The sequence below is a fragment of the Perissodus microlepis genome, chromosome 11 (genome assembly GCF_051167445.1).
Source record: "Perissodus microlepis isolate ML-2025 ecotype Zambia chromosome 11, ASM5116744v1, whole genome shotgun sequence".
NCBI lineage: Eukaryota > Metazoa > Chordata > Actinopteri > Cichliformes > Cichlidae > Perissodus > Perissodus microlepis.
The window spans coordinates 7,795,713-7,820,111 of NC_140471.1; the positions used below are offsets into that span (position 1 = coordinate 7,795,713).

Below are 24,399 nucleotides of genomic sequence, written 5' to 3' on the forward strand. Positions count from 1 at the left end.
TGGCTAACAGTAGCTAACAGTGGCTAACAGTGGCAAAAACAGCAGTGCTTACTGACATCGAAGTTTAGGACATCCTAAACAACCTGCCTCAGTATCGATGACATCAAACAGAAGTGACCTTCACTGACTTAAATCACCTTGTATCGATACTTTCAGCTGAAAATATGGTCACATACTGTATTGATAGCTGAGGTAAACTGCTGACTGACAGCCTACACTCGTCACAGATGAAAGGTGGCCAGATTGTTTGTCCTGGAGTTACACTTTCAAAACAAGTTACTTTTGGCTTGACATATTTGAGGCGAGTTATTACTTCACACCACTGCGAGCCTTCAAACATCAAACCGATTTGAACCTTAGCAGTAACGTGTGCAATGCAATCCTGTTTGTGTATTAATCACCAGAGGATGTCACAAAAAAAGAGATGAAAGAGGCAAAACCTTGTACGATAGTCAAGGGTTATAGTGGGCTGTTTTTATTTTGTTTTATTTATTTTTTTGGCACAACACCGCAACAACTGCAGGTGTCTATAAGTTACAGTTGGACCACTCAATCAAAATTATTGTGAGTTGTGATTCTTTTCCCCACGATGAGCCATTTCAACCGATTTGAGGTTTGTTTTAGGCTACTCATTTTCCTGTTTAGAGTCAAAGTCACCCTCGACAATGCAGAAAACAGAAAATAGAGATATTTTTTTTGTTTTCTACTTAAAATTAAAATTTAGGCTAAAATAAAATTTGTATTCCCATGTATTATATTATTTATTATTACATTAATATAACAAAAATAGCTGGCGCCTTGAGGCAACTGTTGTTGTGATTTGGTGCTATATAAGTAATTGAACTGAAATGAATTGAATTGAATAGAAACGTCCTCCGAAGAGCTACTTTTTACTTTCTTTCTTTGAGTACATTTCACTTGAGTAAAGAAGTTGAATCAGTACTTCAGCATGTACTGGAGTATTTTTAAACACTTATTTGTACTTCTACTTAAGTATGTCTGTACTCCCCCCCCCTCTGATCCACACATATAGTGGTTACAACCTGCCACTACCAACAGCCATACCTTACATTTATCAGAAGACGCACATCAACTTGACTTACAGCAGAAATAGTGAGTTGTTGTGAAAAGACTGCTATATTTCTCCACAACTCCCTGCCTGCCTGAAGTTTTTCTTTTTCAGTGCAACAAGGAAAAGATGACAGAAAAAAATGACATTAGACTGAATGGATGGATAATTAGGTTCATGGTGAGGGTGTGTCTAGAAACCTTTACAGTTCAAGATGCAGCTGTTCAAGATGATGTGTTCTCTTTTTAAAAGGTTTTTGAAAGCATTGCTTGAGGTTTCCTGAAATGAGTACACACCTACTAAAGATTTGAAACCTATAACATAAGTGTTAAAAACAAATAGTGAAATGGGAAGGAAAATAACAAAACGTTCTGAAAAATATGAAAAAGAAGAGGAATTAAGAGCAATACAAGTGATATCATGGCTAAGTGTGTGACGAGTGAGAACAGCGTTTTTGAAAAGAAGAAAGCACAATTGCAGTGATGGAGGAATATACTTTAGATCCTTTCTGTCTTTGCTTCCTCCCATCACGTCTGAAGGAGAGGATGAGTCCTTAGCGGAGTCTACACCATATCAGCCGTGACAGAATGTCATTAACTCCACACCCACTCAGATGTCATTCCCTTTGTTGTGTTTTGAGCCCAGTGGCACCACCAGACAGAAGCAAATAGATTCATGCCCCTGGATAAAAGAAAATCTGATTCCTAGCTGACTGATGGAGTAAAGCCTTTTCCTGGCATCCACAACAAAGTGTGCTTTCTGAGGAAATATCAGCCATCCATCACCATCTCCACAAGTCTGAGAAGCTAAATTAATGGTGACCTTATGAGTGAATGCATGAGAGTCCTCTCCTGGGTCTGACTGGGAAAAGGTGTGTGCGTGTGTGCGTGTGTGAGTGTGTGTGTGTGTGTGTGTGTGCGTGCGCGTGTGTGCGCGCGCGTGTGCGTGTGCGTGTGTGTGTGTGTGTGTGCGCGTGTGTGTGCGTGCGTGCGTGCATTTCAAGTACTAAAAAGTGTCCATGAAAGAATAATGAACTCCTCCAAATGATGCATCAGTCCCCAGTGGCTCTGAGATACAGAGTAATCAAATCTTTTACGCAAGGAATATTGGTGTGACATTTCAGCAGAAAGCAATCTCCACCATCTGTTTCAAACAGACAGCATTGCTCCCACCTGTGGTCCCAAGAGCGCTGGTGAGAGCATCACGACAGTCTCCCAGAAGGTGGGTTGCTTAAAGGACTGCAGAGGTCCTGTTGTTGTGTCTTCACTCCACTGCACTCTCCTTAAGCCTCGACACAGGCTGGGCTATGGGTACTCAGTGCGTCGCTGCACACAGAGATGTGACTGGAATACAGAATAAAACAGTGTTATGGAGGAAAGCTAATCCAGAACCAGAACCAGCATATTTAGAAATGTTGCAGTGGACACACCAGCTGAACAGCGGCGGTCTCTGTGGGATCGAGCTTACTTAGGTGTGTTTGCTCAATTGGAGTTGACATGCAGCCCAGACTAATAGATTAGAAGGGCCTGGGTGAGCAAATCTCTCTCTCTCTTTCTCTCCATTGCTCCCTTTTCTTCCCCACCAGTGAGCCTATTTGATGTGACAGAGCTTGGAAGTTTGGATTTTGAACTTGACTGTGTGACTGTGTCTGCAGTGCCAAGGACATTATTTTGCAGTTAAATAAAGGGACTTTTGCCTCTTTTATTTGGCTGCACACTCTCTGTGACACATCAGTTCATTATGATTTGTAGCATATGGTTTATGTTGATTTTAAGTCAAGATAATGTTTATGAAGCAACTCGTAAAACCACTTTAACAACTTTTATACTGTTACAACCTCCATAAAAAAATTCTAAAAGCACAATAAAATATATATATACGCATACACTATTCCACACTCACATAAGCAGTTACAGTATTTGGCTCATGGGAAGCTATAATGATCCATAATGGGAAGCTATCCATCTGTATTCTTCAGCTGTTTTTTCATATTCACACCCCTGTTGCCTCCAGTGGGATTGCAACGAACACGAAGCAGCATCTCCCAGCTGGTCCCTCTTTCATCATGGGTTGCTGAATCACCCACATCCACTGTAACAAATGTCCTATTACTTGAGTTAAGAATGGTTTTTCAATTTAATTGGTGTCAGCTTACCTTCTCACACTCATTATATCCCTTGTTTGTTGAGTCTGTATGTCCTCCACTTGTCACTAGATAGATAGATAGATAGATAGATAGATAGATAGATAGATAGATAGATAGATAGATAGATAGATAGATAGATAGATAGATAGATAGATAGATAGATGGTTGTGTAAAAAACGTTGACATATTTGCCGTTGTAATCTACAATATAAATGTTTGTCGCACTACCACTCAGAGCTAAAAACATTATTTAAATCCATATGCAGAATAATTTAATCACCAATTATGAAAATGATTTATATTATTCAGCAATAATAAATTATAACAACTTGTTTGTAAGAGTGACTATACTTGCATATTACACTCTAATTTCCAGATATATCACTGTCATTCCAATACTATCATTTTCCATTACATCTAATTTACTGGGAAATAACTTGGTTATTTTCAGCTGTCTATTTGAAGTCAGTGACATTCAGTTTTGGGACAGCAAATAACTGCGAGCATCCGCTAATGTTCATATTAACTTAGATTAAACACATTCATTGCCTTGGGATAAAGAGGACAGTGTTTATTTGATAAATGAAGGTTTAAAATGGCAACAAGCTGTCTTTTTTTAAAAAAAATAAACAACACAGAAACCTTTTGACCAACAATTGCCAGCTGTGACTAACATTTATTGGACATAAAGAACCATAGGGCACCTCTACATTTACCTTGGCACACAAACCACCTACACTAGTAGCTAACCTGAGATTAGTTAAAATGAAAAGTACACAGCCACTCCACCAAACGCAGAGAGGCAGGCCAAAGCTCAGTTTGTTTCTATAATCAGTCTCATTTAGCCAGCGCGGTCCCCACAGAGCAGCTGCAGCACAGTATAATTCTTACACAGGTGGATTTCAAAGGCAATTAAGCACACCAGACAAGTTACATCACTGCATTTATAACAAATCTGGCAATTATCACCATTCCCTAACATGATGGTGGGATGAATGTAGCCCTTAGTATTTAGCAAGTTGATGATCCAGTAAGATAGATGGAGCAAAAGCAGATTTAAAAAGAGAAAAGGGCTGCCATACTTGTGAACAGAAATAGACTCATTATGCTATTATATTCACATCATGTCTCACAATATGCTATCACAGTCCCTGTTATTTTCAGGAAATCAGTTTTCATGTCGCACTCCTCGCATGTTGTGTGTGTTGTCTCTTGACAACTGCTCTGATGACACATTCCACCAACAGCTGAAATTTTCTTTTTGTCCGTGATCTGTATTCATGTCTTTTTTTCTTCGTCTCCTCTCGTTGAGTCAAAACACATATTTCCTTGTGCCTGTGGCCCTGACTGACTTAAGTCATTCCACCATTTCTTTGTCTTTATTTAAAGTGAAGAATAGCTTTAGTGCCTCTATGCATCTTACAGATAGTTTTCACCACGCTGTCAAAAGCCTGTGGTTGAAGAAATCTCAGTAGTCACATTCATTCACATTTTCTATGTTATTGATGCAACATTTTCCACATAATTGTTTTTTGTTTGTTTTTTTCTAAAAGTGCACACATGAGATGTCAAGGTTTTCTCAAGGTGTTACTGACGTCATCCTGTTGGGCTCAGGTGGACTGCCACCCAGGCTCTCAGACACCCTCCTGTTCAAGCTTTACAAATCAAACTGTCTACACCCATGTCCTTGGCACGTCCCTGAGGAAATTGATTATGGAAGGAAGAAGTGGCACACGCATGCACGCACACAAACACACACTAACTCTGCACATACTTGAAAAAATACGTGGCCACACAAGCACATAAAGAGACACAGACGGATAAGTAATCTATATGTATCTCCTCTGACTTTGAACTTTGAAAAAGTCTGATTGAGTCTTTTTGACTGGACCCCTTGTCTCCCAGATCCAGCTGTAATAATGGGTTCAATCTAACTCTGTCTGCCTGCATACAGAGACGCCATCTCACGCTGAGCTTTTTTGTGTTAGCCATCACTTTATTGTGTTTCTCACTACCAGGGCCACTGATTTAGCCACACTGCTACTGAAATGCAGTGTCGCACTACAGGCAGAGAGAAGTGTAGTGACATGTGTGAATTATGAGTCAACAGAAATTAAGGCATTGTCTGTGTGCCTGTGTGTACATGCATATATGTGTGTCTGTTTTTCCACCTCTTTTTAGACCTGGATGATTTCATGCATGATATCATAGGTGTGTGCAGTCTATTACTGTGGTTCTCAAAGGCCTTTGGGGTAATTACACAGAGCTGCCTTCCAGGGAATCTGCAGCATATGAAAAATGATGTTCAGTGTGCTGTAGCTCTAGTAGAAGAATCCATGGCCTGGCTGGAAAAGTAGGGATGTGCGCAGATGGTCATATAAATGAAAAGTTTCTGGAAATATCCAGGAATGGATATAATAATAAACAAAAACTACAGCACCGCTAGAAGCCATATTTTTCTGTTTGGCTCTGTGAAATCTCTCAAATGTCAGATTTGCTCTTGAAAAGTCCTGAAATAAACAGCATGTTATAATTAAAGTGTTTTCCTCTCAGTGCTGCCTCTGTGCCATCCTGGCAAAACTGCCAAGGTACACCATTACCCTTCTTGGCTGCGGAGAACAAAACTGCATTTACAGTCCTTTCAAGCTCTTTAAACAAGACAAGACATGAGGCTCCAATAAAAATGTGGGAATTGATTTTCATAACAGTCTTTGTTAAAAGGTAACACTCCCCGGGTGTTCGATTGGCCCATTTTGTGCTATTCATTAAAATTCAGTGGGAACACCATTGTGATTTAAATCCAGAAACATCTGTCTCTGTGGATGAGTCACTTAACAGTAGCAGACTGAAGACTCTGTTAAAAAGAAGGCACATTGATGGGTTACTTCATCTAGATTTATTGTCTTTCAGAAGTGGTTATTTTAGTGATTGAGAGTTTTCCGGTGGAGGACCAGCACCAGTTTTAGTAGCACAACATTTTGTGTAAGGTCACAAATCGTTATGATGTTATATATTTTTCAGAAATGTTCATTTAGGCTTCAGGAGAATGAATATAATCCAAGGTTGCAACAGTCTTGAATAAACTGAAATAATCTGACTGACATATTTCGTGTGTGTTAATTACTCCATGTGGAAAAAGCAACAAGGAAGCTTAAAGGAATTAAGATGACAACAGTCGGTTCAATGCACAATGTAAGGTAAAGACGCTACAATAATACAGTGAAAACCCCAACTATCAGACGACCCTCTATGAGCAAGCACTTGGTGACAGTGGGAAAGAAAAACGCAGTTTTAACAGCAAAAACCTCCAGCAGAAGCAGGCTCAGGGAGGGGCAGCCGTCTGTAGCGCTGACTTAGTGGAGGTTTTTCAAACTGCAAAAAATCTAAGCTTTAACATATTTGTGATAATTTGGTGTAAACTTGGTGTATTTGTGTTGGTACTTGGTTTAAATTGTAGCTGGTCCATAGAGAGTCCATAAATTCACTACCAGTTAAATTCTAGAAGTAAGTCTACAAATTTTGTTCTTCAATTGCATTTTTTGTGGCTTTTTAGGACTCAACGAAAAGCAAACGATTAAAACTAAAATGTGGTCTCAAAATTAAATGTCAGGAGAGTTCATAATGCAGAGTCCGAACATGAAAAATATCTCCCTATTATTTCCCACGACCCCGAAACATCAGTTTGATTACAATTTCTAATTTAAAAAAAAAAACAAAAAAAAGCAATCAGCCATCCTTAAGCATTACTTGGGTTTGATGTTATCATGAGATCTGTATGTGATAATTAGCTATGCCGCGATCCATGTAATGAAAGATTATTTTTGGAGATGTTCACAGATCACACGTGGTGGGAAGTACGGAGGGAGAAAGAAACATGCACGCAGAAAAGATCAAATCTTCCCACACTGTTTAAAGCAAACGGATAGTAGCAGATGGTAATGTGCAACAACACGGAACGCCTGCTTAGTAACAGAGTTTTATTTCACCAATACAGAGCAGCCTGGAGATGAGCCTCGTGCTGCCAGCTTTGATAAGTTCCCCATTAGACTCGCTGTGTGGTGTGTTTGTGTACAGTACGTTTGCACATGCACACTGGGAAGTACGTACACCATTTAGTTCTTATTCCCTGTCGGCGCTGCATTAATAAGCATAATATTCTTCCCAGATTTCCAGGACCTTTTTTATGCTCATCTTCTCTTGTCTTTGTTCACAGCTCGTGTGAAAGGAACCAAATGAGCACGCTCATTTAACTTTATAGGAAGCTCATTTAAATCAGAAGTCCTTTGATCAAAAGGAACTCTTTTGATTTAATGATTAACATTGAAATAAAATAATAACCAACCCTTATTACCAAGTACACCTCTAAAAGCGTTGATGATTACATGTCAGACAAATTACAAGAAAAAATAAATCTCCCTCTAATGCAACTGTTCCTTTCACAATGTTGAGTCACAGGTTTCAGTCACGATGATGGTTGGACTGGATGTTTAAGCTCTGCTGGTTACTGGAAATGAGGAAAGCAGATTTTATTTTGCCACGGTCGCCCTCTAATGACCTGAGCTGCCTCCTGTACTGTGAGCCAGGCAGGCTGGGGGCCTTTCTTACATCTATCACCACAGTCAGAGGGTAATGATACAGGCGAGCCAAGGGGAGGCAGCTGAAGGGCCAGACATCTCCATCTTCCTTCTCAGGAGTCATGCTGACCTACACACACACACACACACACACACTTGGACTTGGATGACATTGTGCAAATCTACTCTCTTTATTACTGTTTCTCCTTTGCCCGCAGTCCTGGAGTACATTTATACATTTCAATTTTCTCTCAGATTCTATAATTACTTTCTTCTCCCTGAGATGGAAAAGATTGACTGTTGTTCTGTTTTGGGTTGGCCCTTTGTTGATATGTTAAAATGTCACCCGCTGTCACTGTGTACTCATTTACTGATTTTTCCATGCTGGTTGGGTGCTGCAGTGGCGTTTTGGATTTTGTCCCAGGGGGAAAAGTCTTTAAAGGTTTAGGAGTAAACAAAAGCAGACTGATATAATTGGACGCTGAGGGTAAATATTATTTCAAATGAGCTCCCCAGAAATCCTGGGAGAAGATGCTGGATATACGCAGGTTTCTCATTAGGATTTGAAATGTGAGAACATTGTGGCTGAAATGCAGTGAAATGATCTCTGTGTCGCTCAGTTATTCTGCCAAATGTGTGATATAACCTTATTTGTACACCTGAAAGCTCTTTGATATTTGAAGACATTTTTCATTATTTAAACTTGTACAATAATACATAATTCTTTAAAAAAAAAAAAACTTCTTTTGTTATTGTTGGGATTCTCCTTTACACCTGGTGATAGTGACTGAGCTACAATGTGCGGTTTTTCTGTGCTCAGACTAATTAGTTATGAGCAGCAATATGTAAAATCCTTCTGCCTGTCTGCTCAAATTAATCTTGAGACAATGAATTTCAAATTATCTCTCTGCCACAGGAGCAAATGAGTTTGATTGTTCGAGTCACTGAAATGTGCATGCATGTATGAATTATTTGTACGATGAATAAAAACAAACAAAATACTGACACTGATGAAGTGACAATTTTACCAGTCACAGCTACACAACGATGTGGAGAGGATTCAGCTCAAAGCATTAATGATCATTTCTCATTTTAAGAACTGGTGTCAAAATAAAAATGGCCTTCAAATTAAAAAGTAATTAAAAGAAAAGAAATTAAAAAGAAATCGATGCAGTTAACTGTTCTGAAATATGAGCTGATGCAAAACTGACTTTTTCATCTGTTTTTTTTTTTTGTTTGGTTTTTTAAAGAGCTGCTGCCTACTTGTATCAAATAGCTCTTTACCCTTTAAACTGAAATCAATAACACTAAGTGAGTGTTCTCTGTTGAATTTCTGCTGCTGTTATTGCGTCCAGTGGGATAGCTCCTTATCGTAAATGCTGACCAGAAACAGGGAGAGGGGTCCAAAAAGCTGCATGCTCCCCCTGTGGGATCATAAAACTTGTTTTTATCTGGACACAGTAAGAAGAAGAGGCAGAAAAAAAGAAAGAAATATGCAGGTTTGTCACAGCCATTCATCTTCTGAGTTTACAGGCTGGAGACAAATTGCTTTCTGTGAAAAAATTAATTGAAATGTAGCACTGAGATAAGTAAAACTAGAACTTTATCTCTATGGTGTATTCTCCAGAGAGCAGTGATAACCACAAACTAACTACTGAACTTTCTCTTCAGTTCTCCCTTACTGTGGACTAACTTCTATTTTATGACCATAGTTTTATAGTCTTTTTAGAACATGTGCTGATTAATATTTTAAAATTGTCTCTTGGGAACTGAAATGGTGATGCCATTAAAAAAAATCAAATCCTTAGCGAATAGATTTATTCAACATGTCAGCTATGAATGGCTGTTGCCATGCCTGTCAAACTGTTTCAGATATTGTGTCAGTCACTTTGTTGCTATAAACCCCCTTCCACCCCTCGGGCTTACATGTGTTCCCTCAATCAGGATCAGAGTTAGACCCTAACTCTCGTATTAAAAAAACAAGGAAGTATGTCATGTATTTTTCTGTTTGTTTGATTGTATATTTAATACACTTTGCTTTAACCACACATCTGAAGTACTGTTGCAACACCACAATTATACATCGAGACTCTTTTGAAAGAGATACAGTTACTTCAGACATACTTATACAACATGTATAGCTGGAAAGTGGACTACAGTGTGACACTGTAAACAACTACAGCATTCTTTGTCTTTTTCATCAGATGGGGTCAGATTTTTAGCCTGTTTGTTGAGCAGCCGTATTAGTGCACAGTGAGACGTGATGTTCAGGCTGTACATTTGCTTATTTTTTCATTGTGATAGACACAGAAATGAACACATTATTGCACTGAGCTACAGAGAGGCAAACGGTCAGACATCAGTGGAAGGAAGCAGGCTCTCAGTCCAGAGAATTTCAGCACTCTGGAGAGCTCCTCGGTAGGCCACATGTATTGAACAGCGTCACCCGACCTGACTGACAGTGTCCTGTTTCAGTGTATTGATTCGTTTAAACTCTGTTCACTGGGTGAACTCCGGCTCATGTTTGACAAGCTCGCCATGAGGGATTTGACTTTGTGTGCGTAATAATTCCTCAGGTTGACCGAGGGCACCTCTTTTATCCCCTCGTTGAAGTCGCAGCTTCTCATTGCGATCTCCAGCTGTTTCTGTCTCTTGTAGAAGAGGGAGAATTTGTTGAAAATGAGCGTAATCGGAAGCACAACTACTAAGATCCCGGCCAGGATGCACGCAGAGGCGGTTAGTTTGCCGGCAATAGACACCGGCACCACATCACCGTATCCCACGGTGGTCATGCTGACGGTGGCCCACCACCAGCATGCCGGAATGGTGGTGAGATCCTCGTTATCCTCTTTCTCCACCGTATAGGCCATGACGGAGAAAAACGACACCCCGACTGCCAAGTAGAGGAGCAAAAGCCCCACTTCTTTGTAGCTGTTCCTGAGTGTGGCTCCCAGGGAGCGGAGCCCCGTGGAGTGACGGGCCAGCTTCAAGATGCGGAAAATTCTCATCAGCCGCAGCACTTGCGCAACGCGTCCTAGATTTGCCAGTGCGGGGCTGCTCTCCACCACCAGGTTTATGAGAAGTGTCAGGTAAAACGGAAGTATGGACACCAGGTCTATCACATTTAACGGATGATCGAAGAAGTGCAGCAGATCTGGCGCCACAACGAACCTGGCCACCAGCTCCAGAGTGAACCAGCCGATGCCAAAATGTTCCACAGATTCGAAACGTGGGTCCTCTGTTGGCTGGCCTTCGCTGTCCAGCAGGCTGAACTCACTCATACTGTTCATGCACATAGTGGCTATGGAGCCGAGCACCACCAGGATGGAGAGGATGCTGATGATGCGGCTGGCCACGGAGTAGCCGGGGTTATCCAGCATCAACCAGATGCGCCTCCGTGCGCTCCCGAACAGCTGCTTATCAAACTTGGAGGCGTCATTGTAAAACTCCAACAGCTCGTCAAAAGATGAAGTGGTGCTTCCTTCATCGCTGCGGTCATCCCAGTCTTCCCGGTCCTGGTCCATTTTCCTACAGTGGTAGGAGCTGCTGCAGCAGGAGTCGATGAAGAACTCGTTAATGCCCCAGTACTCGATCTCCTGACTGAAAGAGAAGATGCACAACTCGGCCATGACGTGCAGCCGCCCCGTGTTGTAAAAATTCAACACGTAGGGAAAGAGCGCTGGGTTCCTGTCGAAGTAAAACTCTTTCTCCGTGTCATCGTAGTCATCGCACAGTTCCAGGATGGACTCTTTAGACTGGCAGTGGAGCAGACGCGCGAGCCTCGTCTCGGGAAACCGGGAGAGAGTGTCCGACTGGAGACGTTTCTTGAAGCCGCCCACGTTGATGCGGATGGCGGCGTTTTCATCCGTGTGAGCCCCGCCGCACGGTTCCCCCAGGACCTGACCTGTCATATCTGGAGAGAGGAATACACAGAGACACACGGAACACAGAGAGACAGAAAGAATGGGCGACAGACGGCAGACACAAAGCGGAAAACACAAGAGGAAGTTTTTGTTTTTCGAACTGCAGTTTTATCAATTCACAGGCTAATAAACCTTGTTTTTAAATGTGAAAGACCAAAGTGATGAGCCTTTGTTAGAGCCACGTGGGTTCTATGAAATAAACGAGAAGAAAACACCAAGGATTTCGGCTTTAGCCGCGCCGAAACAAAGACAACTGTAAGAACTTACTTTAAAGCGCGTCCAGTTCACCGAATCCTCCGGCAAGAAGACTCAACAGCATTTCACCTCCAGTGATGGCACGTTTTAGTTTGTGGGTAACCTGCGCGCCTGCAACAAACGCCGAGACCTTTGTTCACTGGATTCCAGAGAAGCGGCTCTGTGCCAGGTTTATTTGGTAGAGGTGGACGCCTATTTCAAGCGCAGTCGGCGCGATATCAAATATAATTTCGCCTCCAGGCAAAGATCTTCAAATATACCCGAAGGCTTGTTGTAGATGGCAGCCCTTACATCCTTCATCCATCGGGCTTTCCTCCTCCTCCTGCTACAGGTATCGGCTACACTTATCACAGGAAATTCTGAGCACCATAGGAACTGATACACGCCCTGGCAGACGCTTTTATTTCTGCGAGGGAATTCCTCTCTCTCTCTCTCTCTCTCACTCTCCTTTCTATCTGTTGCTGAGCAGCAACACGTAGCTCTCCCTCTGCACCGCCCTCCCAAAGTGATCTCAGCATCACTGTGCTGAAGGGCGAGGTGCAGCAAATGTGGTAGCATATAGGTTTGATGTTGTTACCGTAATAAAAACGGACACACACACACAAACACACACACACACGGTATTCATATCTTGTGGGGACATTTAATTGACATAATGCTTTCCCTAGCCCCTTACTCTAACTCTAACCATGAAAAATGGATGCCTAACCCTAACCGTAACCTTGTCACTAAAACCATATTTTGAGTCTTAAAAATCCCTTCAAACTTGAGGGGACTGGATTTTGACCCCCATAATGGCTGTTGGTCCCCACAAGTATAGTAAACTTCCAATTTTTGATCCCCACAAAGATATAAATACACACTCACAAACACACACACACACACACACACACACACACACACACACCATTCAGCTAACATAAATGAAAAAAAAAAGAAAATCTTTAAATGGCCAAAATAGCCATAAATATGTCCTGATGTTTATGACTGTTATAGCTCCAGCCTCATTTCATGTGACTCGTTTTTGTCTTGCTAACTAGATAAATGCACACACCCTAAAATTCACTTTCCGATTTTGTAAGAATTCTCAAGGCCCAAACTGAGAAAGCCAAAGTAAGGCCTTCAGTTTCTAGTGCATCAAATTTCTAAAGCTCCATCAACATCACAGAAGACACCAAAATAATAGACCGAGAAGAAACTATCATGATGAGTAAAATGAACTGGGTTTCCAAAATCTCGAGGCTGTCTGCTCATGTTAGGCTGAAATAGCCCTTTTTGAACTAGAGAGAAACCTTGTACGCGTCCTGAATGCCCTCTGTTGTTATTTTTGCACAGATGTATGATGGTATGTTACACATGCACATCGATGCCCTGATGTAAAAGGTCACAATTGATTGCTGAGTCTGTTCCCCCTGATCAGACACATTCATTCATGTGGTGTTAATGATAAATGCCACCAACAGATTTATGACATTCAACCCTCACCAATATCTCCCAACTGAAACATCTGTTGCTGTTTACTAATATCACTGGTGTATGTGGGAACTATGATCTCCGAGCTGATGAAGAAAGCACGTATGATGTCTCAACACAGAGCACCTCCACCTCCCGAATCTCCTTTTATCAATTCAGTGGCGACATCATTAACAGCTCTGTCTGGCAGAACACAAAGCCAGTGTTAAAGCTGTGGCCTTGCCCAGCATCCCTGGTTTTATTGATTAAGAGCTGAAGGTTTGGTCTCACACATGGCAGCATGTCTAGTGCCTGCAGAGAAAAAGCTGCCTTGTCTTGGGCGAATTCTTAGTGGTATACCATCAGTTAGGTCTTTGTCACGAGAGATTTTGCACATAAAAAAGGTATGATGCAGATAAATTGTTTGTGGCTAAGCTGTCGAATCAATCCACAAGAAAAATAGAGCATTATTGGTTTGTGCTGTTTGAAGTTTTCCATCGCAGCACAAACTTATAAGTTGCCGCTATAAAGCTCTGTTGAATCTAGTGAAAGCTTTGACAGCATCTACTTCTCCCCCAGCTCGTGCCACTGCCATCGTTTCAGCTTTCGTTCTTTCCAGCATCATTTACTGGCCATCTTGTTGAAGATACCGGGCCTTAGTTCCAATTTGAAATACATTTAGGCGCATTGGATGCAATTTCCTACTCGCTGTATTGTATTGCAGCACTTGTTTAGAAATATAATGGCCACAGGCAGCACTGGAACTGTTTACACCTAAATAAGATCTTTCACTGCCATATTTTTCCCCAAGCACCCAGAACATTAATATTTCATCACGTTTTTTTTGCCCAACAATTGGAGCTTAACATGAGTGTGCAAACCCATGAGACTGCCTGAACAGATTGGGTCTTTACAGTTTCTTTCATGCACTGCATTCTCATTCTGCTTTTAGCGTTTTATGAAAACCAAAAAAGTGCTCTATATGACGGTATTATAGATCATCTTGTGGGCCTCTGCAGATCCTTGACACCCTCTCACAGCAGCTCTGCAGGATTTGGAAAGCTTAACAAGAGCCTCGAAAGGACAAACAACCACTCTCTGCTGATTACAATATTGCAAAATTACAGACTTTCTCTTTTCGCTTGTGGGATCCATCTGTGTTTGCATGGGAATGTAGTGCTGTGGGTATAATCCTATTTGGTCTATCATTATCATCATTCAGCAGGATCTCATTGACTGCCTCAGTATCATCCTCTGTTGACTGTGATTCCTTGTTTTTTGTAGTCTGTATTATTTGATTATTTCTTATAGTATTTCCTCTCACTGTGCAGGAGTGCCTTTTAAAGCTAATGTATTCAGCAACATGTCTTTGTATTTGGATGGCTTTAGATGTCAGCATCTTGGGATTAGAGGGCAGTCAGTTTTATTTGTGTGTGTGTGAACACGTGTTGGAAAAGGCCCATTTTCTGTGCAGGGTATCTGATTTAGGTGATAATATAGGTGCCTCCTCACTCTGCAAGCTTGATCGGTCTTGAATGCTATCTCCGACAGCACACACATACACCTCCCTGGATTTAATTAACGTTGGTGAGCAAGCTTGATGTTTGTAATAGCAAATGACGTTAGGACTTTGTTCAGGATTACTGGGGCGGTTTTGTGCTAAATTATTTGTGATAAAAGACTATCATTTGCCGATTATTCACCTTCTGCTTTTCATCAGAACAGGCCGCTTTTGGTTCATTTTTCACTCGCATGGTTGAGTTTAATGTGCTGCTTTTGTAGCAGATGAACTATTGGCCGTAACTTGTTCCTCAACAAGTCTCTTTAGATCTTCTGTCTCGATGAAAGCAGATCGCACTTTCTAGATCAATCCTTAAGTCTCATTTTTCATTCCATGTTTGGTTTAGTCAGCTATTAGAAACCTGCAAAGGTGGAGGAAGTACTATCCACTCCCAGTACACTGAAGTAACGATACACAAGTGAAAAAGTGAACGATCTTTATTTATGAAAAGTATTATCAGAGTATGAAGTGTAAAATCTGCATAAAAAATGTCTCTTGCAGTTGCCTTACATCGGGATATCAGCACCAGTGCATCTGTGATTTAATGTCTTTGGTGTTGTTGCAGATTGAGGTGGGAATTATTAGACCGCTGTTTACAGTTAGGCAGTTTAGTCTAAAAGGTCAGGCTGTCTCCAAAGGCTCACAAGACACATGAGAGGGCTTCTGACATGATTAATGACAGCACATCACAGGGACATGTTTCTAATCACTTTGGGGATTTTTGTCTATTTGTTGCAGTTGCTTGTAAAATGCAGAAAATGTGCTTTCATAGGCAAACATATTTTATAATCACCTAAAAAAGTTTAGAGAATTGTCTCCCTGACATCCAAAATACATTCACAGAGGCCAAACGGGAGCCTAAAAGGTCAGGCTTTCTCCAACGACAGCTACTTTTTTGGTAAGAGATAATGAGCTAAAAGGTCAAAATCCACTCATAAGTTTGTGATTTTATATGCATTCACATAAAATCATAAACTAGACTGTTTAAGAACTGTCAAATAAATGATGTGAGGCACATATTTTGCTCTGAAATACCATACTTGGATAAATATATTCCTGTACTTTAAACTCTGACAAACAACAGTTCAAATATCTAGATACAGTGAACTGTAGTTCAGTCAGCTGGGTGGGTTTTTCAGTTACTGGCTCTTCAGGAGGAGCAAAAACCGTGACAAAAAACATATATATACACATATATGCAGGCCTTTGTTTTTCAAAGTCTCAATAAAATGCCTCCTGAACTTTAAATCACTCCCATTTTCATTCTGTGCACTCTTGGTGAGCTTTCATTCACATCTCATATCTTTTGATGGAGCTATAAATGTAATCATAAAATAATAGACAGCTTTATTTTTATGTCTTAACCAAAACAGCTGAACAGTAGATAAAGAAAATAAAATGTCCTCTGCATTAAAATGCTTGACAGCTTGAATTTTAAGCCCCGACTTTAAATCATAAGAAACAGAGTTTGGCATGTGCCTTCAGTGTATTACTGATATTAAATAAAGTCATGAAGAATTTCTAAATGGTCGATATATTAGTTTGGTAAAATCCGCGGAAACTGATGATTTAGTGCCAATATGTTTCAGTCAAGCTGATGTTCAGACAAACCTTTGAGACAATTTACAGTGTGTCTGAATTAAATACAGAGCTGTTAATCATTCTGTCAGTTTCAATTCTTCAACTTTGAATTTCATATTCAGTAATCATACCCACATGGTCGAGATGAGGCGGTCCATTTATCTCCTAGGAGAGACATTTTCTGCTGCCTATTGGTAAGCGAGCTAATTTGAAGAAGATAAAGCAAGGTGTAGATAAATGCATGGAGAGGAGAGAATGAGAACGAGACAGACATCAAGGAAAGAAAAACATATGGCTGCCGTTATCTGTCTATTCTTTCTTTTAAAGCCTGAGGTGCAGGCTCAAGTGTGAGCGTGTAGGAGTTTTTGTGTCTGTGTTGACTAAATCTGCTGCTCCCTATCTTTTGCTTGGCTGCCTTTATCTCTCTTTCCTTTGCTTTCTTTCCCAAACCTCACTGTTTTTATGTGTCTCTCTTAACATTTTATATCCCTCTTTTCCCCCTTCACATATATCTTTTATTCTTCATCCATATCTTTCCCCGCTTCAGTCTGCCAACATCTTTTTCTATTAGAGGTCAGAGTTCAACAGTGTGTTGACCTCATCTTAGACTGAAAACATCAGTGTGTCATCTGAAGCCTCGCTGGGGGGGGACTCAGCAACCACTGGGGAAAATGTCACGGCCCTGTATCCATGACAAAGGTTGTCATTCAAAGCTCACTCGGAATCTCTGCCAGCACTGATGGATAAACCAGCAGGGTCCTAGGAGATTTATGGAAATAGTAAAGAGGGAGAACCTATTTAGTCATGTTATTTCAACATGTGAAATAAAATGTGCTTTCAATCGTCTTCCACTTCACGCCACAGTAATCACATCAAACGGCTCTTGATTATTATGGCAGAGAGAGCTGGCTGACTCCGGACAGAGCGCAGACAGAGAAGGAGCAGGATGAATACAGATGGAAATCGGAGACGCTTATTCTTCTGCTTCCAGCTCTGAGAGTATGAGTGTAAGTTGAAGTCCAGTAATTATACATAAAACATATTAAACACATTACTAAGCCTGTGTCCATCTGGCTGGAGTCTACACGCTGAACATGGCGAGCACAAATTGGCTCAGGTATCAAGCATTAACATGGAATAATGTGGAACACTTGCAGCATGTTGACCTACATACAGACTCAGATACATGATAGTAATTGGAACAATAACATATTGTGCACAAGGTAGAGGTCTGCCCACACAAGGAAATGAGTGTTTAGTGCACAGATACCAGTGTTTATTTCTGCGCTTCACCTTTATGTAGTTCTGGGTTTAGTCAGATGGGAGCTGGTCCACCGCATCTTTCACATTAAAACACTGACTGTCTTCAACCCTTTAATGATGTGGAGACTTCTCGTATTTAGATGCTGTTGCTATGTTTTCATCTACTTTGAGTCCATTACTAATGCTGCTCAGTGTTATACAGATGATAAACATTACCAGTAAACTACACAGGCTCTGCTCGGGAATCTGACCGGCCACCACAAATTACCAAAGTGAGGAGGAGGAGATAGTTGGTGTGTAAACCAATTATTATTTCTTGACAACCACAGAATACTTCAGAATAACTTTATAATACATCTTATTGAAACTGATTTGCACGAAAAGCTTCTAAGTTGTTTAATTGCCTTTTTTAAAAAAAAAAAAAAATCAGTTATAAGTGTATTGATACCAAGAATGAGTTTTTTAATGGTACATTTTATAACTGTTTGTAAGATCTGTCTCTCAATGCAAGTGTCCAGTACTGGATATCAAGATGCAAACTGCAGTAATTTGTCACTAATTGTGTCTGATGTTAGCAATGTGCCAATCAATATATGAGGTCAACCTGAGAGTTTTAAATGTGACCATAGGTGACCATATTAAGGATACCTGGTCTTACTGACATCACACAGTGAGAAAACCATGTCTGGAAAAGAGCAATCTTAAGTCTGAACCTTTGGCTTATGTTCAATATGAGAATCCATTATTTTAATAGTGTCTGTAAATGACAGGGATGAAAGAAAAACAGCATATTCAGTCCATTTTAAAGACATTTTTGCAGCTATAAATATCATAGTTCCCTCTGATCATGAAAAGCATGTATATGTGTCAAGACAGACAGCTCATACTCAAAAGAAGGCAGCAGCCCCATCTGCACAAGCTAATTTTGTTTGTGCAGAGACAAACACTCTTCTCTTCACAGACGTGGATCAGAAAGATGCCACAAAAGACGACACACCGATGTATCTCAGTTCAACCCTTTGACTGGGATGTGGGGCTACTCACAGCTGGACCCAGACTGAATAGAGATTAGATGCGGTCCTACTGATGTAGCCGGACTTGTCTGCATGCCCATTTGTTATGATGATTCTTATTTATTTATTTATTTATTTGATCTTTCTTTCAGCTGCTGATGAGGTTTCCAAAGGGGTGATGAAGAGCGAATAGGAAGAGATTGCAAATTCAGGCACAATGACACACCTGTTGTCCGTAGGTGAGAACATTACCAGCCTAATTAGAAGAGGGACATCATGTGGCTCTAATCAGATGCGCTGTCGAACCATCTGCAAAACTGCCACTCTCTCTCTCTCTGTGGCCAGCAGGTGGCAACATGTTTAACAAAAACTGGAGCGCTGACATAAGATAAGATAAGATAACCTTTATTAGTCCCACACGTGGGAAATTTGTTTTGTCACAGCAGGAAGTGGACAGTGCAAAAGTTATGAGGCAAAAATTAGGATACAATAAGAATAAATACAGTACACAACTGTACAGAATAGAATAAAATAAAATAAAATACTATATACAGTAGAATAAAATAAAATAAATATACAATAAGATAAAAATAGAATACAAATGCTATATACAACTGAGTAAAAATACAACGATGACAGAAAAGATTATTGCACTTAGTGTTATTGCACATGTGTGGATGTGTGTGTTTGATCAGTTAAAGTCTTTATTGTGGAGTCTGACAGCAGTGGGGAGGAAAGACCTGCGAAATCTCTCCGTCCCACACCGTGGGTGCCGCAGTCTCCCACTGAAGGAGCTGCTCAGTGCTGTCACAGTCTGCTGCATGGGGTGGGAGATGTTGTCCAACAGTGATGACAGCTTAGCCACCATTCTCCTGTCACTCACCACCTCCACTGGGTCCAGAGGGCATCCTAGAACAGAGCTGGCCCTTCGGATCAGCCTGTTCAGTCTCTTCCTGTCCCCGGCAGAGATGCTGCCGCCCCAGCAGACCACACCATAAAAGACAGCAGAAGCCACCACAGAGTCATAGAAGGTCTTCAGGAGTGGGCCCTCCACTCCAAACGACCTGAGTCTCCGCAGCAGGTACAGCCTGCTCTGCCCTTTCCTGTAGAGGGCGTCTGAGTTATGAGTCCAGTCCAGTCTGTTGTTCAGATGAACACCAAGGTACCTGTAGCTGTCCACAGCCTCAATGTCCATACCTTGGATGTTCAGTGGTTGCAGTGGAGAATGCTTGTGCCTGCGGAAGTCTACCACCAGCTCCTTGGTTTTACTGGCGTTGATCTGGCGGTAGTTCAGCTGGCACCAGTCCACAAAGTCTTGGGTCAGTCCTCTGTACTCCTTGTCGTCCCCATCAGTGATGAGGCCGACTATTGCAGAGTCATCAGAGAACTTCTGCAGGAAGCACTGGGTGGAGTTGTGGGAGAAGTCTGCAGTGTAGATGATGAAGAGGAACGGAGCCAGAACCGTTCCCTGTGGGGCCCCCGTACTGCAGACGACCCTGTCCGACACACAGCCCTGAGTCCTCACATACTGTGGTCGGTCGGTGAGGTAGTCCAAAATCCAGGTAGTGAGGTGATGGTCCACTCCAGAGTTCACCAGCTTGTCCTTTAGAACCGAGGGAAGAATAGTGTTAAAGGCACTGGAGAAATCAAAGAACATGATTCTCACAGTGCTTCCAGCGGTCTCCAGGTGAGCGAGGGAACGATGTAGGAGGTGAATGACGGCATCATCCGCTCCAATGCCAGGCTGGTAGGCAAACTGAAGTGGGTCCAGTGATGAGCTCACCAGGCGCCGAAGCTGAGCCAGGACCAACCGCTCCAGGGTCTTCATCAGGTGGGATGTCAGAGCCACCGGCCTGTAGCTGTTGAGGTCCTTGGGGCGTGAAGTCTTTGGCACTGGTACAACACAGGAGGTTTTCCAGAGCTGTGGGACTCTTCCCAGCCTCAGGCTCAGGTTGAAGAGGTGCTCCATCACCCCACACAGTTGGTCCGCGCAGGACCTGACGACCCTCGAGCTGATGCCATCTGGGCCCGCTGCCTTCTTGCCATTAATCCTCCTCAGTTCCCTCCTAACCTGGGTGGTTGAGAGAGACAGGCTGGAGCCTTGTGTTGAGTGTGTATTGGATGCTGTTGTTGGGGGTGGGGAGGAGTAAGCAGGGTGAATAGAGGAGGTGTGAAGTGTCTGAGGTGTCAGAGGTGGAACAGCAGCAGTGGGGGTGGGTGAGTCTGCAGCCGATGTTGCAGACTGCCTCATGGCTGAATCAAATCATGCCAACTTGTTTGGATTTCAGGAGAATTAGTATTTCAACTTGTACCCCATCTTAATACACATTTCGACGCACTAAACCAAACAGGACAGCGGCTTGGTGTTTGTCTTCGTCAAACTTCTATCCTTTAACGAGAAGCTTGCGCATGGCAAGTCCCGACCCAGTGGGTTCAATACTACTGCCAAGCAGAAAGTTAAATTCACTTTTCATTTAAACCCAAACACTATAAATCTTCAGGTCATGGGCCCATTTCAGTCGAGCCTGAAACAAAAACAAGCGAAATCTCTAACTTTACAATCAGTTGGATTCTGTTTACTTCCATTCTAAGCCATCTGATCGATAATGACGCATCAGTCTCGCATCAAAGTGAATGTGTCCCAGTATCTGCGGTCAGTGCGCTGCTTTGTGTGCGCGACGAGAACTGCGGCTTTCCTGATGCCTACTTCAAGTCCACAGTTATGTCGTACATCAGAGCGTCTAACCGCCAATGAACATGAACGCAGCGGGGCTCGAAACAAACAATCTGCTGTTTGTCTTGCTGCTTCCAATCCCATCGTCACAGAAGTGATGAGCACAAGTAAAACATAAAAACGATGCACATGTTTGTTTGCTTTTTTCGATGACTTGTTAATTTAAAAGTCTATTTTCCCGATCGTACCTGAAGCCATCACCAACTCCTGATTCCTGTCCCCAACAATGAAGAACTTTTACCCTCCGAGTTTCCACTGAAGCGACAAGGACGTGTGGGATGCCTGGGACGGGATGAGGTGAAAGTCAGATGTAACGCCAAACATGTGAAGAAGAAAGGAATCGCGACAAAACAGTGTTTCCTTTTTACGTGATATGGAAAAAATGGCGAATTCAAGTTCTTCTCATGTGTTTCCTTCCTTGACCCCGGCTCTGGCTCACCGCGCAGAGGTCCTGGAAAATCCGCTTCAGGTGAGTTTGTTTAACTTTGAAACGTTTTGGCAAGGTGAGATTAAAAAATAATATTTAAAAAAAAAAACTTTCATAAGATGTATAAGTCACAAGCTTACAGGTAACTTGTTCTAATTTAACAAAAACCTAAAAACACAGAATGCGTCGTAAATTTAAAAGAAAACCATTTATTTATTTATTTTTCAATCTCTGTTCTACAGTATGAGCCATATTCTGTGCACCGTAGTTATATTTTTGCCCGCTTGTAATATAAATGATATTGAGCCTGTTCCAGCTGCAGCTGCGGAGATGAGAGGAAAACTTTTTTAATTTTCAGAAACTTCACTTTTTAAACTCCATTTAGAGCAGAAATTTGCACTCCAATATCCGAGAGAAGATTTAGTTAGTGCCTAAAAAAATTATCTTGAAAGTCAAAGTATAACCTCAGCCTCTAAAGCTCTTTAGGTAATGAGCACTCAGTGTGGATGAGGAATCTAGACAGGGCAGAGATCTATTGGTGCTGGCACCTGTCACAACTATTTTTTAAAGCAATCATGACTAAATCATTGCGTTGAAAGGCTCTCTCTTTCTTTTGAACTTTTTAACTTTGTCAAGTGGGTTCGATTAATCTGTCCATTAAACAGAGTATGCAGACTGCGTGCACTTCTGTTTGTGTGTGATAATAAAAAGCAATTTCCTTGATTGTGTGTGTGCAAACGTCCTGTTATGTTATGCCAGTCCTCTTTCCTCCCACTCTTATGTAACCACACATTCTTCTCACCCTCATTTTCCCCTGTCACTGTGTTTCGCCGTGTTTCCTAATTGTGACATTACCACTGGGGGCCAGAGAGAGAAAGGGTAGCAGAGGAGGACTGAGAGGCGTGAGTAATGAGTAATGACCCATTGGTGGGTTGTGAGAGAATAGATCTACTGTAAGAGTTCTGAACAGCTGGCTAATGGTCCCAGCTCCCCCTCTGTCCATGGCTATCCACCATCCCACAGAGCATCTCAGGATGGGGACAATATCTGTCTGTGTCACACTTTGACAGCGTTTTAGAAGTGAAAAAATGCTGCTGTAAAAAATGATGATGATTTGTCATCTTGGTTATACTTCACAAATGAGACTTATTCCCAGTATCTTTGAAAGATAGCTACTTCCAGTGATGTGGTCCGTTATGTTAGGTAATAGAGGATGGGTAATATTTCCTAAGAATTTCTTTACCAGTTTTTGCCTTATTGGAGTTAGTGTGGGTAATAGCGGGCAGCGGAGCTTCCAGGCTGATTCAGTCTATGGACAAAGCTGTTCACTTTAAGCTTATTCAAACTCGACAACTGTATTTTATCTTTGAAAATTGCAGAATGCATGTGCTGCTGAACTAAATACTGCCAATTTCTATTGGAGGTAAAAGAGGTGGGTGATGGGAGACCTGTACAGAATCTGCTGACAGCAGATAGCACAGCGCAACAGTAAACCCAAAATTAATGTCCAGTATACAAGAGATTAGATTTTAACAGATAGGACTTACACATTTTCTCCCTCAAATAATAAAAAAGAATACATTTTAAAGATCTAATTCCTGGACCTCTTCTCAGCACTATTACTTGCAGAGATCTATAGCCAGCTGTGTTATTTATCCTGGCTCTAGATCCTGATCAGAGCCTTTACTCAGTAAACATACGGTTTAAGGTTAAATGTGACGCAATCCACAAATAGATTTTGATAATGGTATTAAAATGTCTGTTTTCTTTCTACTACTGGTATCCATGTTTCTTCTGTACCCACCACTCACCCGGAGCAGAAACTGAAGGGCTGCATCCAGAGATCAGCCCATCCCAGTGAGTGACAGATCCCTATTGTCAGTGGACACAAAGGACCGTGCTGTCTGTACGTCTGTCGGTCTTTCTCATTGTTGGTCAGTGTCCTAGTGAGGAGGAGGAGGAGGATCAGTGCTATCAGGCCCTTCATCAGCCTTCAGATCCATTCAGATTTAAATTCTTTTACTCAGAACAGTCACATGTAGTTTCCGGGTTCTGGTCTAATCCACTAATTGGAGTTTGCTCTGTGCTTATGAAACGTTCCTTAGCAAAAGAAGCTCAGGCTGTCTTATCTCTGACATTTAAGTAATGGAGTTTATACAACACACGGCCCACAATTGGTGGTAAATTCCCTCATTGTGTCTCGATGATGAATGTTCTCACGCACAGAGTTAGAGCCCACTTTTCCTTTTGCTGATAGCGATATTCACACTTGCTGGACTGCTGCAGTGGGAATCCTTCTTGAGTTTGTGTCATTGTAACTTTTAAAAGCACAAGAATCTTTATTTGATACTTTGCCTTTCTCACAGCCAGTATCAGTATCAGCTTATTGAATCCAGCCCTC

The 24,399-nt window shown here is 41.6% G+C and overlaps 2 protein-coding genes across 3 annotated transcripts in view; one reads left to right on the forward strand and one right to left on the reverse strand.

Annotated features, from left to right (window-relative positions):
* Nucleotides 1-3,871: 3,871 nt before the first annotated feature.
* On the reverse strand, nucleotides 3,872-11,700 carry kcns2 (potassium voltage-gated channel modifier subfamily S member 2). The gene has a single exon (XM_084942599.1). The coding sequence runs from the start codon at nucleotides 11,698-11,700 to the stop codon at nucleotides 10,261-10,263; it is 1,440 nt and encodes a 479-aa protein (XP_084798725.1). The 3' UTR covers nucleotides 3,872-10,260.
* Nucleotides 11,701-12,201: 501 nt separating this feature from the next.
* nipal2 (NIPA like domain containing 2) overlaps nucleotides 12,202-24,399 on the forward strand; it is a 36,065-nt gene continuing 23,867 nt past the window's right edge. The window contains exons 1-4 of one of the 2 annotated variants that reach the window (XM_084942601.1): nucleotides 12,202-12,298; nucleotides 17,461-17,568; nucleotides 18,990-19,076; nucleotides 21,766-22,040. In XM_084942601.1, coding sequence (XP_084798727.1) covers nucleotides 21,945-22,040 — 96 coding nt within the window. In that variant the 5' untranslated portion in view covers nucleotides 12,202-12,298; nucleotides 17,461-17,568; nucleotides 18,990-19,076; nucleotides 21,766-21,944. The remainder of the gene's footprint in view (nucleotides 12,299-17,460; nucleotides 17,569-18,989; nucleotides 19,077-21,765; nucleotides 22,041-24,399) is intronic. The other variant, XM_084942602.1, reaches the window with a different exon arrangement.

Bases quoted from the DNA above. Each gene is read 5' to 3' on its own strand.
- kcns2 (XM_084942599.1), bottom strand. From the start codon at position 11,700: ATGACAGGTCAGGTCCTGGGGGAACCGTGCGGCGGGGCTCACACGGAT.